The following is a 15,300-nucleotide window of genomic DNA, read 5'->3' as shown; positions in this document are numbered from 1 at the left end:
GCTTTCCCATTGTTATCAGACTACTGAACACGCCTACTAAGATAAGATGGACTCTTGACCTCACAGTATATCTCCTTATGAACTTGCACCTTACTTTGTACCTGCATTGCACTTTTTCTATAACTCTAACACCTTATTCTGCATTTTCTTATTGTCTAACCTTGCACTGCTTCGATGTACTGTTGTAATGATATAATCAGCACGAACAGTATGCAAGTAAAGCTTTTCATGCCTTCCACATCCTTGCCAGGGACTTCAATCAGGCTAGCTTGAAGAAATATCTGCCCATTTACCATCGACTACAGCACCAGGGGTCCCATGGAGGGTATCCTGACTGCTTGTATCACAGCCTGGCATTGGAGCACCAATACCCAAAATGGACAAGTCTCCAAAAAGTAGTGTATACAGCCCAATCCATCACAGGTAAAGCCCTCCTATCATTAAACACTTAAGCAAGGAGTGGTGTCGTAAGAAAGCAGCTTCCATCATCAAGGACCCCACCATCTCCACTATGCTCTCTTCTCACTGCAGCCATCGGGAAGGAGGTACAGGTCCCACACCACCACGTTTAGGAGCAGTGTACCTTCAACCATCAGAATCCTAAATCAGTGTGGATAACTTCACTTAGCTCAACTCTGAACTGATTCCACAACCTACAGACTCACTTTCAAGAAGTCAACAACTCATGTTCTGAAATTTATTTACTTAAATATTTATTATTAATATTTTGCTTTTTTGTATTTGTTTTTTTAAAAATTTGCATCCAGTGGTTTCTTTTGCACATTGGTAGTTTGTCAGTCTGGGTGTGGTTTTTCATTCATTCTATTGCGTTTATTTGTTCTGTTGTGAATTTCCAAAAAAACATAAACCTTCCCTTCCCTCATATGTTGACATACGTGAACTTTGATAATAAATTTACTTTTAACTTTGCTACATGTGACAATAAACCAATTCAATTAACTAGTTTTGCACACTGGATGTTAGTAGCGGATTTTTTTGCCGATTCTATTGTACTTATTTTTCTGTGGGTGGCAGCAAGAAAATGAATCTTAATGTTGTAGGAGGTATGCATATTTTGATAATAACTTAACTTTGAATTTTAATTCCCAGTTTAAATCAGTGACACTAGAGATACTGCAGATGCTGAAATCCAGAGCAAAACACACAAAATGCCGGAGAAACTGTAGGTCAGGCAGCATCTATGGAGGGGAATAAACACTGGCACCAATTTTAAGAGGACCAACACGACGTAGCTGGTTGCTAGTGATGTCATAGCACCGTGACATCATGGTCCCGCCCCGCTGTTGCGTTTTGAGTGACGCATGGCGGGGCGGCCCGGAGCAGCTCTCGCGAGGTTATGCAGATGAGCGGCGCCATGGCTCCCACATCGCTGGGGTAGCGGGCGGGCGGCGGACGAGGTGAAGGCAGAAGATGGCGGACGCCAAGCAGAAGCGCAACGAGCAGCTGAAGCGCTGGCTGGGCTCCGAGACGGAGCTCGAGCCTCCCGTGTTGAAGAAGAAGAAGACCAAGGTTAAGTTCGACGATGGCGCCGTCTTCCTGGCCGCCTGCTCGAGCGGCGACACGGAGGAGGTGAAGAAGCTGCTGGACCACGGCTCCGACATCAACTACGCCAATGTGGACGGGCTGACGGCGCTGCACCAGGTGGGCGGCTTTGGGTGGTCGTCACTATTCGAGATTACAAACCCTCTCTTCCCTTCCCTCCACTATCCCTCCGACAGGGCCTTCTCACCCCTACCCCTGGGAGCTGGATACCCTTCTCTTCTACCCCAGCTCCGTGTCTGTACCCTCCCCTTCCCTCATTCTCCCCCCGCGACGGGGCCTCTTCCCTTCTTACCTCTAACCCTGGGCGCTGGAACCCACACCTTTCCTAAACTCCCTCCACTTCCTTCATCCACCCCCGTGACAGATCCCTTTCCCCTCTCCTCACACCTATGCCACCGGTTCAGGACTCCTACTCTTCTCTCTCTCCCCCCCCCCCCGCCCAATCCAGGGGGTTGGGCCACCTCCTTCCGTGACAATCCTAGCTCTCTCTCGGGGGGGGGGGCGGGGGGTGTTACTCCTCCGTTACTGGGTCCAACTCTGTTACAGCTCATGCCAGGGTTTTGTTCCCCCCCCCCAACACCAATTTTCCTCCCCTCTAGGAAAAGGTTTTCCTGCCTCACTCCCAGGGCTCAACTTATTGCCTTCACTCCCCCAACTGCACGGGACGGGATCTTTGTTTCCACCCTGCCTCATTCTCTTTCCCCACTGGGGCATCCAGCCTGGAGGGCTCTCCACCCCTCTTCTGGAGAGCGTATGGACTGGACCACCCAACCCGCCATCTTTTCCTTTCTCCTGTGGCCCCCACCAGACAGGATATCTCCATCCCTTGCCAATTCTCCTTGAGTAGGATCTTCTCTTCCCCTCTCCTCACTTCCCTGTCATTTCCTCCCCTGGGACTGGACCCTTCCCACCCCCCAGGACAGAATCCTCTCCTTTTCCCCTGGGGGTTGGATCCCCTTCTCCAGTTCTTGCCCTCTGGGCTGGATGCCCCTTCCTCTGACACGATTTCCTCCTCCTTCAACTTTTTTGGAAGCCAGTTCCTACCCCACACCCACACAACCAATTGTCACAGAAGATTATAGTGTTTAGAAAGGGAGGACACATGATCTCTGACGCCCATGTGTGTGGGGGATAACATTAAGATTGTCAATATATGTGAGCATCAGTGGTGCTGATTTATACACAGTAAACCATCTGCCGACAGCTGAGTGTCAATGGCATCTCCAAATGTAAGATGTCATTCTAAACCCAGGTTGTGTGCAGAGGAGTATGTTTTAGGCTTGTACTGACCCTTCTGTCGTTCACATTTCTACTTGCATTCCTGTGGAGATTGTGTTGCATTAAGTCTTGAGAACCAAGGTCTCCTTGGATTCTGCAAACCACAGTTAAAACCACTTGGCTGCTCTGCTGAAGTTGAGGTGCGGGTTGACAGAAGGTTCAGAGCTCAGCTCTACTACAGTCTCTATACATAGCACTAATTACTCTGCTGTCACCACAGGGGTAGTGCTTAACACCAAAAAAGGAAGATGAAGGTTATTGAATTAATTGTCACAGGAGTTCATGAGAATGAAAGGGTGAATGCATGAGGCGTGTTTGATGGCTCTGATCCTATACTTGAGTTTAGAAGAATGAAGGGTATCTCATTGAAACCCACTGAATATTGAAAGAGATAGTGGATGTGGAGAGGATGTTTCCGATAGTGAGGGTGTCTAGAACCAGAGGACACAGCCTCAGAATAGAGTGAGGTCCCTTTAGAAAAGAGAAGACGAATTTCTTTAGTTTAGAGAGTGGTGAATCGTGAATTCATTGCCACCGATGGCTGTGGAGGGCAGGTCATTGGGTATATTTAAAGTGAAAGTCAGTAGGTCCTTGATGAGTAAGGACATCAAAGGTTATGGAGTAGAAGGCAGGAGAATGCGGTTGAGGAGAATAATCAATCATGATGGAATGGCAGAGCAGATTCGGTGAACTGAATGGCCTAACTCTACTCCTGTGTCTTATGGTCTCGTGTACATAGTTATAGTAATACTTCATATTATTTTTCCTTGTCATGACAACATTGTGGAAATGGATTCAATTCTTTTTTGTTAACTGTGCGATGTTGAATATGTGCATTAGTGCTCAGTTTTTAATGTATTGATAAAGGACTGATCTACAGCACCTTTTCTGCCTCTGTGAAGGGTTGATGTGTTTGCTTTGGTCTTGTTGAACACCTTCACATGCTGGACTGTTACAATTCCCGTCCATTCATTTAATGATTTTAATCGAGGTGTTCTGTGATGCCAATGTAACAGAAGAGCTACATTTTTTAAAACAATTATATTGCATGCAGGTCTGAAATCTTTACCTAATCTCCGACTTTTTTTGTTGCTTAAGGCAGTCATTGTGTTCCTTTCAGTGTTTAAAGTTCACACTAGTATTCCCACTACAAGAGTATTTGGAAAATTTATGTTCTTTGTTATATTTAAATTAAACTGATACTAATTGTTGAAGCTAACATCTGAAATGCAATTTTAACATAAACCAATTTTAATATGTGTATGGCAGTGCAATTCTTTGCCGATCTGAGTTGACTGCATGGGAGAGCTTAACTTTTAGCAGATTTGTCAAGTTAATATGTCAAGACATTTGGTTAATTAACATGGCAAGCTTTCAGAACTAAAAATTTGAAGTGCACTCTTCAGAAACTAACATTGCAAGGTGACCTGAAATTTGGATTTGATGTTCTTATCATGACATATGTCTAAACATTTCCTTTTAAGGATACAGTATTCTATAGCATAAGGCGATGTGATTCACTGTGCACTGTATGGGACTTGTGGTGATATCAGATGGGTGGAAACATTCCAGCTTGCCATTCTTTAGTGTGCATTCCTAAAACGACAGACAATGCAAATCATAGTATAGGAGTGGATGCATTCCTCAACTGACAGGTTTGAAATGTCTTATGATTGAGGTTGCCGATTTAGTTGGAAAATAGAAATGATAGAAAAGTGCCAGGAATTTTTCGAGGTGTTGCATACTTAGGCACTGTATATTTAACGAAAGCTGCTAGGCTTGCAACATCTCAAGTCTTCTGCTTCATTCGGAAATTTTTTGAATCTTATTGCTTGGACAATTGGTAGTAAAGAGAAATTAGCAGCAAGTGTAATGCAGTTCTATATTTAAATGCCAAGGCACCTCAATAGATTTTGATCATTAGTGTTCCAGTCAGATTCATAATCAAAGGGGCACATATTTTTCTATACTTGCTTTCCTTGAAATGTGCTGATTTTCGATTTTTTGGAATCAGATTTAATATAAGCTTGAGATTCTACTGATGCTGGAGATCCAGAGCAACATACACAGAAAGCCAGAGGAACTCAGCAAATCAGGCAAGAATGAATCAACTGTCGGTGTTTTGGTACTGATGAGGGTCTCAGCCTGAAATGTGGACTGTTCATTTCCATCAGTGTTGCATGACCTGCTGAGTTACTCCAGCATTTTGTGTGTTGCTCAGGTTTAATATCACTAACATACAGTACATTGTGAAATTTGTTTTTTTTTCCTGCAGCAGTACGTTGCTATACATAAAAGCTAAATTGCAATAAGAAATGTATAGAAAATTAAATGTTTCTAAGCATTAGACCACAATTTGCAGACTATTTTGCTATTTTCTTTTGAACAACATTATTTATTGTATTTCAAATGTTGTGACCTTTCCTAGCGTATACTTATACACCTTGATGCTCTGTTATATATGGTGGCACCAATTGGCAGCAGCTAGTGTTTTTTCCCTGAAAGTTGCGGAATCTTTATCTCACCTATCATTTAATGTAGGCAGTCTGGCATGGACTGGAGGAGTGAAGTGCAGTCAGGAGTGCAACTTTAAGAATCTGTTTCTATTTGGTGTGTAATTCTAGTAGAATAGTGTCTTTCTTGGAATATAGTTACGATAGTCTGAATCTTTTATTTATATCAAAGTATCAAAATTGAAAATGTCAGTCACAGTGAAATGTTTGGCACCTAAATTTTCAGAATCAGGCTTAATATCGCTGGAGTATGTCTTGAAATTTTTTTTTGCTGCAGCAGTACATTGCAATATGTAATTAAAGAACTGAATTACTATAAGAAATATATCAATGAAATTAGTGCAAAAAGACAAAATAATGAGGTAAGGGATTTGCAAGACTAAAATCATTCCATAGAACATAGATTGTTACAGCATGGGAACAGGCCATTTGGCCAACACTGGTTCCCTTGCCCTGCTCTGCTCACTTCTACCTCCTACCCAAGGTCCACAAACCTGACAGTACAGGTAGGCCCACTGTCTGTGCCTGCTCCTGCCTTGTGAACTCGTGTCCTCATACCTTGACTCCGTTCTGCCCCCTCTTGGTTCAGACACTTCCCACCTATATCTGCAACACTTCTCATGCTCTCAATTCCCCCCACTAGCTTCTAATTCCCTGGCCCTGACAGCCTCATTTTCACCGTGGATGTCCAGTCCCTATATACTTCTATCCCCCATCAAGAAGACCTTAGTGCTCTACCCTTCCTTCTTAATAAAAGATCCAACCAGTTCCCCCTCCTCTGTCTGGCAGGAACTGGTGCTCAGTGATTTCTCCCTTGGCTCCTCCCACTTTCACCAGACATGGTAGCCATGGGCCCTAGCTATGCCTACCTTTTTGTTGGCTATGTAGAGCAGTCCATGTTCCTAGCCTTTCTGCTAATGCTCTTCAACTCTTCCTCCACTGCTCTGAGACTGCATTGCTCCTGCTTCATGCACTGATGCTGAGCTTGTCAATTTCAACAGCTGTGCTTCTAACTTCCATCCTGCCCTTAAATTCACTTAGTCCATTTCTGACACCTCCCTCCCCTTTCCCGATCTCTCCAGAGACAAACTATCAACATAGTTATTCTCTCACAGCTATCTTTACTAAACCTGTTCTCACTCTATGTCCTCTTAAAAATGCTATTCCCCTTTCTCAGTTCCTTTGTCTCTGCCGCACCTGTTCCCAGGATGTGGCTTTTCTTTCCAGGACATCAGAGTTGTCCTCCTTCAAGGAACTGGGTTTCCCTTCCTCTGCTATTGAGGCTGCCCATCTTCCCACTGCCTTAACAGTGACAGAGTTACACTTGTCCTTATCTATCACCCCATCAGTCTCTGCAACTTCCGCCATTTCCTAAGGGATCCAAGCATCTTTACCGCCCCCCCCCCACCCTCTGCTTTTTGCAGGAATTGTTCCCTCCGTGATTCCCTTGTCCATTCATCCCTCCCGGCACTTATCCCTGCAAGCAACCCAAATGCTAGACCTACCCATTCACTTCTTCCCTCTCCTCCATTCAGGGCCTTAACAATCTTTCTAGGTGAGGAAACACTTCACCTGTGAATCTGCAGGGGTTGTCTGTTGGGTCTGGTTCTGTCGATGTGGCTTCTTCTGCATTGGTGATACTTGTAAATTGGGAGACCACTTAATTATGCTCCTCCACTACATCTGCCAAAAGTAGAGCTTCCAGGTGGCTGAACATTTTAATTCCCATTCCTGTTCCAGCACGTCGGTCCACAGCCTACTCTTGTCCAACGACGAGGCCATACTCTGGGCCAAGGAGCAACACCTTGAATTCCATCTGGGTAGCCTCCAACCTGATGACATGACAATCAATTTTTTGGTTTAAAAATAAGTGTCCCATCTCCCATCTTCCGTTCCTTATTCTGGCCTCTCACATCTTCTCACCTGCCAGTCATTTCCCCCTCCTTTTCTTTCTCCTATGGTCCACTCTCCTCTCCCCCCCCCCATCAGATTTCTTCTCCAGCCCTTTACCTGTCCCATCTTCCTGGCTTCACCTTTCACCTTCTAGCTATTCTTCTTCTTCTTCCCCACACCTTTTTATTCTGGCATCTTCCCCCTCCCTTTCCAGTCCTGATGAAGGGTCTTGGCCCGAAATATCGACTGTTTATTCATTTCCATAGGTGCTGCCTGATTTGAGTTCCTCCAGCATTTTGTGTTTGTTGCTCAGGTTTAGTATCACTCACATAGGTTTGATGCAAATTAAACTAATTACTTCTGCTTGTACATGATGTATATTCCTGCATCTTCTCCATATTCATGTGGTTATCTGAAAGTTTCTGGAATGTCTCTCTGGTTATCTGCTTCCCCTGGCAGCCTGTTTCAGGCACCTACCACTCTGGAGGAGGTGGAAAAAACACTTGTCCTTCAAGTGTATACTACCGCTATCCTGGGGATGAGTTATGAGTATTTACTCAATCTATGCTTCTCATAATTTTAACTACTTCCATCAAGTCTGCTCTTGGCCTCCGTTCTTGACGAAGCTGATCATCATTAAAACCAATATATATGTTACATATACTTTGAAACAAGCAGTGAAATGCATTATTGGTGTCCGAACAAATAAATGAGGATTGTGCTGGGCCGCCTACAAGTGATGCCACATTTCCGGTACCAACATAGAATTCCGATAAGTCCATGTAGTCAAGGAAGAAGGTACAAACTTCTTACAAGCAGCGGTGGGAATTGAACCCTAATTTTACAGCTCCCCAAGAAAGCAGGTGCAACCTTCCACAACTTTCTCATTGTAGCTGAGGGGTATCACTGTCTGGTATGGAGGGGCCACTGCACAGTATTGGAAAAATCTGCAGAAGTTTGTAAAGTCAGTCAGCTACATCATGGGCACGAGCTTCCCCAGCATTGAGGGCATCTTCAAAAGATGATGCCTCAAAAATGAGGCATCCATTATGGAACCCTATCACCCAGGACATTTCCTCTTCTCATTGCTACCATCAAGGTAGAGGTACAGGAGCCTGAAGATGCACGCTCAATGTTTCAGAAACATTTCTGAATGGACAATTAACCCATCAACACTTCCTCAGAATTTTTCTCTCTATTTTTGCTCTACTTAATTTAGTTTTGTACATTTTGTAGTTTTTATGACTATGTATTGCAATTACTACTGTTGCAAAACAAATTTTGTGATGTATGCCAGTGATATTAAACCTGACTTTGAGGCACTCATTTTGGCCACTGTAATAGGTACAGGAGTGAAACCTGGTGTGGTCTTTTGCTGCTTCAGGGTTTGAAATCTTGTGCATTCAGAGATGCTCTTCTACACACCACTGCTGTAATGCGTGGGTATTTGAGTTACTGTCACCTTCCTGTCAGCTTGAACTGGACTAGCCATTTTCCTCTGACCTCTCTCATTAATAAAGTGTTTTCAGGCACGGAACTGCCATTAACTGGATGTTTTATTGTTTTTCACACCATTCTCTAAACTCAGGAGCAGGGGTTCCCAAGCTGGGGTGCACGGACCCCTTAATTAATGGCGGGGTTCATCATGTAAAAAAGGTTGGGAACCCCTGCTCTAAAGACTGTTGTGAGTGAAGACCCCAGGAGATCAGCCTTTTCTGAGATCCTCAAACCATCCCGTCGGATATCAACACGAAGAAAGTCATTGTGATCACATTTCTTCCCCATTCCGATATTTGATCTGAACAACAGCTGAACCTCTTAACCATATCTGCAAGCTTTTCTGCATTGAGTTGCTTCCATATGATTGATTAGGATTTTGGCACTAATAAGTAGGTGTTCCAAATAAAGTGGCCACTGAGTGAATATTTTCTTTATTTTGTCCGTGTACCAGAGAGTAAGTGGAAAATATTGCTGTACTAAACTGGCTAAGTTGTTGACAATTTTGTTGCTGATGATAGCAGTTAGAAATAATATCCTGTAAATGTTATTTTCTCAGTTTGAGATCTTGCTATGCAAGGTACAGAGGAATGAATGACAAAACAGATTGTGTGAATCAGTGGCTTAGTACTGTAATGGTCAAGAACTTGTGCTTGCTGGTATGAGATGATCATAGCGGGTAAATTTATAATTTGATTGCAGCTTAAGTCACCTCTACATATCGGCAAATGGGGGGGGGAAGAAAGGTTGATTGGTTAGTCAGGGCATCAAAGGTTACGGAAAGAAGGCGTAAGAGTGGGGTTGAGAGGGATAATGTTTCAGCCATGATGGAATGTCAGTGCGGACTCGGTGGGCCGAGCAGCCTCACTCTGCTTTCATGTCTTAAGATCTTTGTAAAAGAAAAAGTGCATTTCACCTGTGCTTACCTGTTCTCAGTGCCCTAAAACTCTGCGGAAAGAATGTCAGGTTTGTATCAAGGTTGCTGTAACATTGGCAAACACCTTACATTTTCACTGAAAATCCCACGAATCTGAGCACCAGCAGAGGCTAGCAATTTGCACCAGTTTCCTGTACAGGACACTGTCAAGTTCCCACTACATTAGCCCAAGAAGAGTTTCTTAATGCTCTGGGCTGAGTGTGTATGTGCACAGGAAGACTGGGAATGTGACAACAATCCAGTTATGGTCTTAACATGTGCAAAAGAATTCAAATCTTACTGTTTCGTTATCCGTGCAATTCAATCCTAGTCTCAAATAGGATGTTCAAAGCAGTGAGCTTGTCTCTGGTAAAAGTTTGAGTTTGTACTTCTCTGAATAGTTAAAGGTATTTGCATTTATACAGAACATTTTAAATCTTGTTTTAACCCAAAGTTTTACAGCTTTTGAAGAGCTTTTGTCATTTTTGGGAAAAATGGCAGTGAGCACTCACAAAAGATAATGTGATGATTAATCAATCAGTTTATGGTTTTGATTAAAAGTTAATTATTGGCAAGGTAAGACTAGAATCATCCATGTCTGCAGGAGAGGGCTGAGTGCCATGGTTTTCTGGTCATCTTGAAAGAAGGCAGCTGACATTGTTGTACAGCAGTAGAATGACAACTGTAGTTTGTTTTCAAGTGTTTGGAGTGCTTGTGTATTAGCAGAAGACATGACTATTTCAAGATTGTTAAATATCATTTCTAGTACACAAGTGTAAAAGTGAATGAAATATTTGTAACTTCAGATCTGATGCAGTACAAAAAGCTACTCTTTAATCATAATGATGGAAAATTGTTGCATTTTCACATTGAGTATTTATTGCCCAGTTTACCTTCATTGCAATGAGTTAGTTTTATCTCTGCTTGTGATCTACCCATTTCTTGCATCATGAAACAGGAGCATTTCCATTTCAGTGCAGCAGTGACTGATGTGCTCCTGATGCCAAGTATGTATGTTCGACAATACAAGTGAGGCATTCTGACATCTACGAGACATGCTAACATATGCCAGCAAAATCCATGCTATCATTTAAATATGGGCTATTATCAAAGAAAATCTACTCATTGGCATTTGTGAATTTTCACAAGACATAGGAACAAAGTCAAGCCATTCAGTCCATTGAGTAGCTCCATTTTATGGGCAAATTCTCTATAGCTTATAGGAAAAGCAAAATAATACATTCATCAGCTGGGACCAAAATTAACTGTTTTCTGTCTCAACATTTTTCTACCTGATCTGAATGTTTCCAACAATTTTTATTTTTAGTTCAGTGTGGGTGCTTCAGTTTCTCCTCAATCCAAAGGCTTACAGTTTAGTAGGTTAATTGGTCATTGTCAATTGTCCCGTGGTTAGGCTAGAGTTAAATAGGCGCGTTGCAGGGTGGTGTGGCTTATTGGGCTGGAAAGGCCTGTTCCACGTTATATCTCTAAATGAATCAAAATAAATAAATCTTTGGCATCCATACTTTTATTTCATAGAAGTATCTTAACTGTATTCTTAAAATGTATCAGATTTCCAAAATATCACAATGCAACACACACAAAATCCTGGAGGAACTCAGCAGACCAGGCAACATCTATGGAAAAGAGTAAATATTTGACATTTTGGGCTGAGACCCTTCATCAGCATTTCATGAAGAAGTCCTGATGAAGGGTCTTGGCCTGAAGCGTCGACTATTTACTCTTTTCCATAGATGCTACCTAGCCTGCTGAGTTCCTCCAGCATTTTGTGTGTGTTGCTTCCAAAACATCATGCTTGTTCTACTCATTGATACTCACTGGTCTGAATTTTCATTTGTTCCAGATTACCTTCAGTTGAAATTTCTCAGTTGCTCATTGAGGTCTGCTGAAGGGTCTCAGCCCGAAATGTCGACTGTAGTCTTTTCCATAGATGCTGCCTAGCCTGCTGAGTTCCTCTAACATTTTGTGTGTGTTGGAAAGAGTTTGTACATTTTCGCTGTGACGGCTTGGGTTTTCTCCATGTGCTCCAGATTCCCCTCATATTGCCAAGACATACAGGTTAGAAAGTTGTGACATGCTGTGTTGGTGCTATGCATGGCGACACTTGTGAACTATCCTCAGAATATCCTCGGATTGGCTTGGTTGTTGTTGCAAATGACATTTCAATGTATAGTTGTGGTCTTGACGTACGTGTGACAAAGTTAATTTTCATAATCTAATCTTGCTGCCTTTGAAATATATTTTAGCACTTTGTCCAATGTGTCAGTTATTTGGACAACTTTTCTTATATTGTTTTGGCACAATAATTACCAATTTGCTCTTTCAAAACTACATTGTTAAATGTGCAAAATTGTTAGTGGGAAGATGTCAGTTATATTTTGCAAATTGCTGATGTTGCAATACAGAGATGGGATGTAGATCTACCACATGCTTGGTTTATAGCAAATTTAGTTAGAATTGGGTGTGTACACTCTGATCAAAACGGATAAATAAGTTTCTTTCTAGTGACAACTAGGTTTATGGAGCAGAGTTTTATAAGAAAATGCTGAACTTGGGCGGGGGTGTGGAATTCAAAATAAATTTATTATCAAAGTACATGTGTGTCATCATATACAACCCTCAGATTCACTTCCTTGTTGATATTCATAATAAATAGAAAGAAATGTAATAATCAATGAAAACTAACAAGCAACAGATGTGCAAAAGACAACAAACTGCAAATACAAAAAGAAAAGATAATAAGCAATAAATATTGAGAACACAAGTTGTAGAGCCTTAAAAGTGAGTCCCTAGGTTGTGGAATTAGTTCATTGGGGTGAAGATATCCCCTTTTGCCCTTTAGTTGTGTAGAATTTATGAATACAGAGGTCCAAAAATTTTGTTTTCAGTGTATATCATGGTATATATTTTGTGAAATGAAATTCCATTTATAGTTGTGAGTTCTTGTTGCTTTTCATAGGCAATAAAGGCTCGGCATTGGATTGCAGCAGTTCACTTGGATAAAACCTTATATGGTAGTTTACTTTCTATCTGTTTGTCTCATTAGAGTCTGCAATTAGACTACACAAACATTCCAGGAATTGCAGCTTTGAGATGGGAAGTACCACGAGCAAACTCAGTTTTATTGTGGTTTTTGATTTGCACCTATGCTTGGAGAAAGCTTTGTGTGACTGCTGATGCTGGAAATCAGAGCAGCAGCAACACAAAATGCTGGAGGGAACTCCACACGTCAGGCAGCATCTATGGAAATGAATAAACAGTCAACTTTTCAGGCAGTGTTGTCATGACTGACTGTCTACGAAATCTCTGAATATGATTTAAGTTGATTTAATTTTAAAAGTTAAGAGCATGGGTGGGAACATCTGTTAGTTTCACAAAGTCCAACAGCGGGTCTGAGCAGTTTCACATCAACTGTTGAGTTGCTCTGAGTACCCCGCCCTTTCTATTAACCTCTCATTACATCACCATTGGGATCAGTGCCTTCAGCTGCTTTGGCTCTATGCACTGAAATTCCTTCCCTCAAGTATTCAGTATCTCTCTTTAAGAAACAACTTGTAACACCACTGTTTTGTCTGCCTACTATTTTTAACTTTTGAGATCCTAACAAGAATGTTTTGGGGATATGTTCTGAGGTTGTGGCTTTAGTGTGAGTGCAGTGGTGTATTAGCAATTGGAAGTAGTGAAGCCTGCTGAATGGAGAGCCCATGTTAAACTTCGAAACTCGATCTCCAATGCAGGCATTTAATTTCATTTATAGGCACAAGATACTGCAGATGCTGGACATCCAGAGCAGCATACACAGAAAGCTGGATGAGCTTAGTAGGTCGGGCAGCATCCATGGAAAGGAATAAACAGTTAGCATTTATGGCTGAGAACCTTCAGGACTGGAAAGGAAAGGGGAAGTAAGCCAGGATAAGTTGAGGAGCGGGGAAGGAGTACAACCTGTACAGAGGGGAAGCAGTTAAGAGGGTCTTGATGAACTCCAGTCAAAGGGAAGATTTAAATTTCTTGTGGGTAGATATACCTCAAAGAGATGTTGCCATGGAGCAGCAAATGATTCTGCAGATGTGGGAACATACACACAATGTTGGAGGAACTCGGCAGGTCAGGCATCATCTTGTGATTTTCAGTTATATATGTGATACTGAGTATTAAATAGTGGATCTTAAAACTTAGCTTTGGCTTGCTTGAGTCTCTGTCTAGTCTCCATCTGGTCTAAAATTTAGCCAAACTTCATCTGAACTCCCTTTCAGGTATTGTAGTCACATTATACCTTGTGTATCTTTTTCAATGTATGTGAATTGAACACACCTTGGGAATGTCTTTCAAGATGAAGAAAGCTTTATCAGATTTTAATTAAACTTTGGGTCTTTGTTTAAAAACTAATGTCATGATGTGTTTTGGATTTCTGACCAAGTGGTCAATTGAATTCATTGTGCATACACACTTTTTTTAAGAACGTGTTTCCATAAACTTTCTAAACTTGAATCTTGTAATTTGTAATGATGACAGTCTGGATGGAGCAAAGATTATCTTTATTAACTTTATCACATGCACATCGAAAAATCAAAAACAGGCAAAATGTGTTGTTTATGTGAAATCGAATCAGCGAGAATTGTGCTGGGCAATCACAAGTATTGCCATGCTCCTGGGTGCCAGCATAACATGCCTATAACTCATTAACACTAGTGGTATATCTTTGGAATGTGGGAGGAAACCATACAGTCACGGGGAGGACATACAAACTCCTTACAGACAGTAGCAGGAATTGACTCTGATCAGTGATCGATGGTGCTGTAAATGAGTCATCCTGAGTTCTACGCCACAGTTGTGCCCCAGTTGAACAATCAAGTTGCACTGGTTTCCCAGAGTTTTTAGTCCAAGGCAAACCAGACTCTTCTCGCTGAAATCCACAACTACAGAGAATGCAAAACTCTAGGTGTGATCTAATGTGTAATGCAGCTTAATAAGTTACTGGTCTTGTTATCCAGAAGCATTGATTGATGATTTGAAATCACAACTTCATTTATCGGATTTAAAGGTGAGACCAGCTTATTTGTCACATATGCATCAAAACATACAGTGAAGTATGTCATTTGTGTTAATGACCAACAGTCTGAGGATGTGCTGGGTGCATCCTGCAAGTGTCACCATGATTCTGCTGCTAAATAACCCTGACCCATACATCTTTGGAATGTGGGATGAAACCGGAACACCTGGAGGAAACCTGTACCTTCATGGGGAGAAGTGGAAACATAGAAATTCCTTATAGACAGTAGCAGAAAATGAATCCTGATGATTGATGCTTTAGAGCATTAAACTACCCCTCCCCGCCCCAACCCCAGACAGGGAATTTGAATTCAGTGAAATGAAAATTTGGACTTAAATATATCACAGGCAGTGATCATGGGAGAGACAGCAAGCTAGACTATTGGCTCCTGAAACTTCGAAAAATAATGGAATGCAATGTGCTGCTGCCTCAAAACAAATTTCGCATCACATGTCAGTGGAAATAAATCTGGTTCTGATTTTTTAAAGTATTCAATATATTATGAAATGATAAATTAGCTTGCTGGGTGGTCTCTGACTTGGGACCTAGGCTCTTCAGGCATCAAGACC

The 15,300-nt window shown here is 41.9% G+C and overlaps 1 protein-coding gene across 8 annotated transcripts in view; it reads left to right on the top strand.

The window, feature by feature from the left end:
- The first annotated feature begins 1,336 nt into the window (after positions 1 to 1,336).
- The window catches only part of ppp1r12a (protein phosphatase 1, regulatory subunit 12A), a 245,638-nt gene continuing 231,674 nt past the window's right edge, over positions 1,337 to 15,300 (top strand). For 4 of the 8 annotated variants that reach the window (XM_072268200.1, XM_072268199.1, XM_072268198.1 and 1 more), the window contains exon 1: positions 1,338 to 1,662. In XM_072268200.1, coding sequence (XP_072124301.1) covers positions 1,432 to 1,662 — 231 coding nt within the window. In that variant the 5' untranslated portion in view covers positions 1,338 to 1,431. Of the gene's footprint in view, positions 1,663 to 15,300 lie in introns of all 8 variants that reach the window. The other 4 variants (XR_011887191.1, XM_072268194.1, XM_072268197.1 and 1 more) reach the window with 2 other exon arrangements.

Source organism: Mobula birostris, chromosome 9 (genome assembly GCF_030028105.1).
Source record: "Mobula birostris isolate sMobBir1 chromosome 9, sMobBir1.hap1, whole genome shotgun sequence".
NCBI lineage: Eukaryota > Metazoa > Chordata > Chondrichthyes > Myliobatiformes > Myliobatidae > Mobula > Mobula birostris.
The sequence above is the reverse complement of the archived record's forward strand: the minus strand, read 5'-3'. Positions and strand labels throughout refer to the sequence as shown.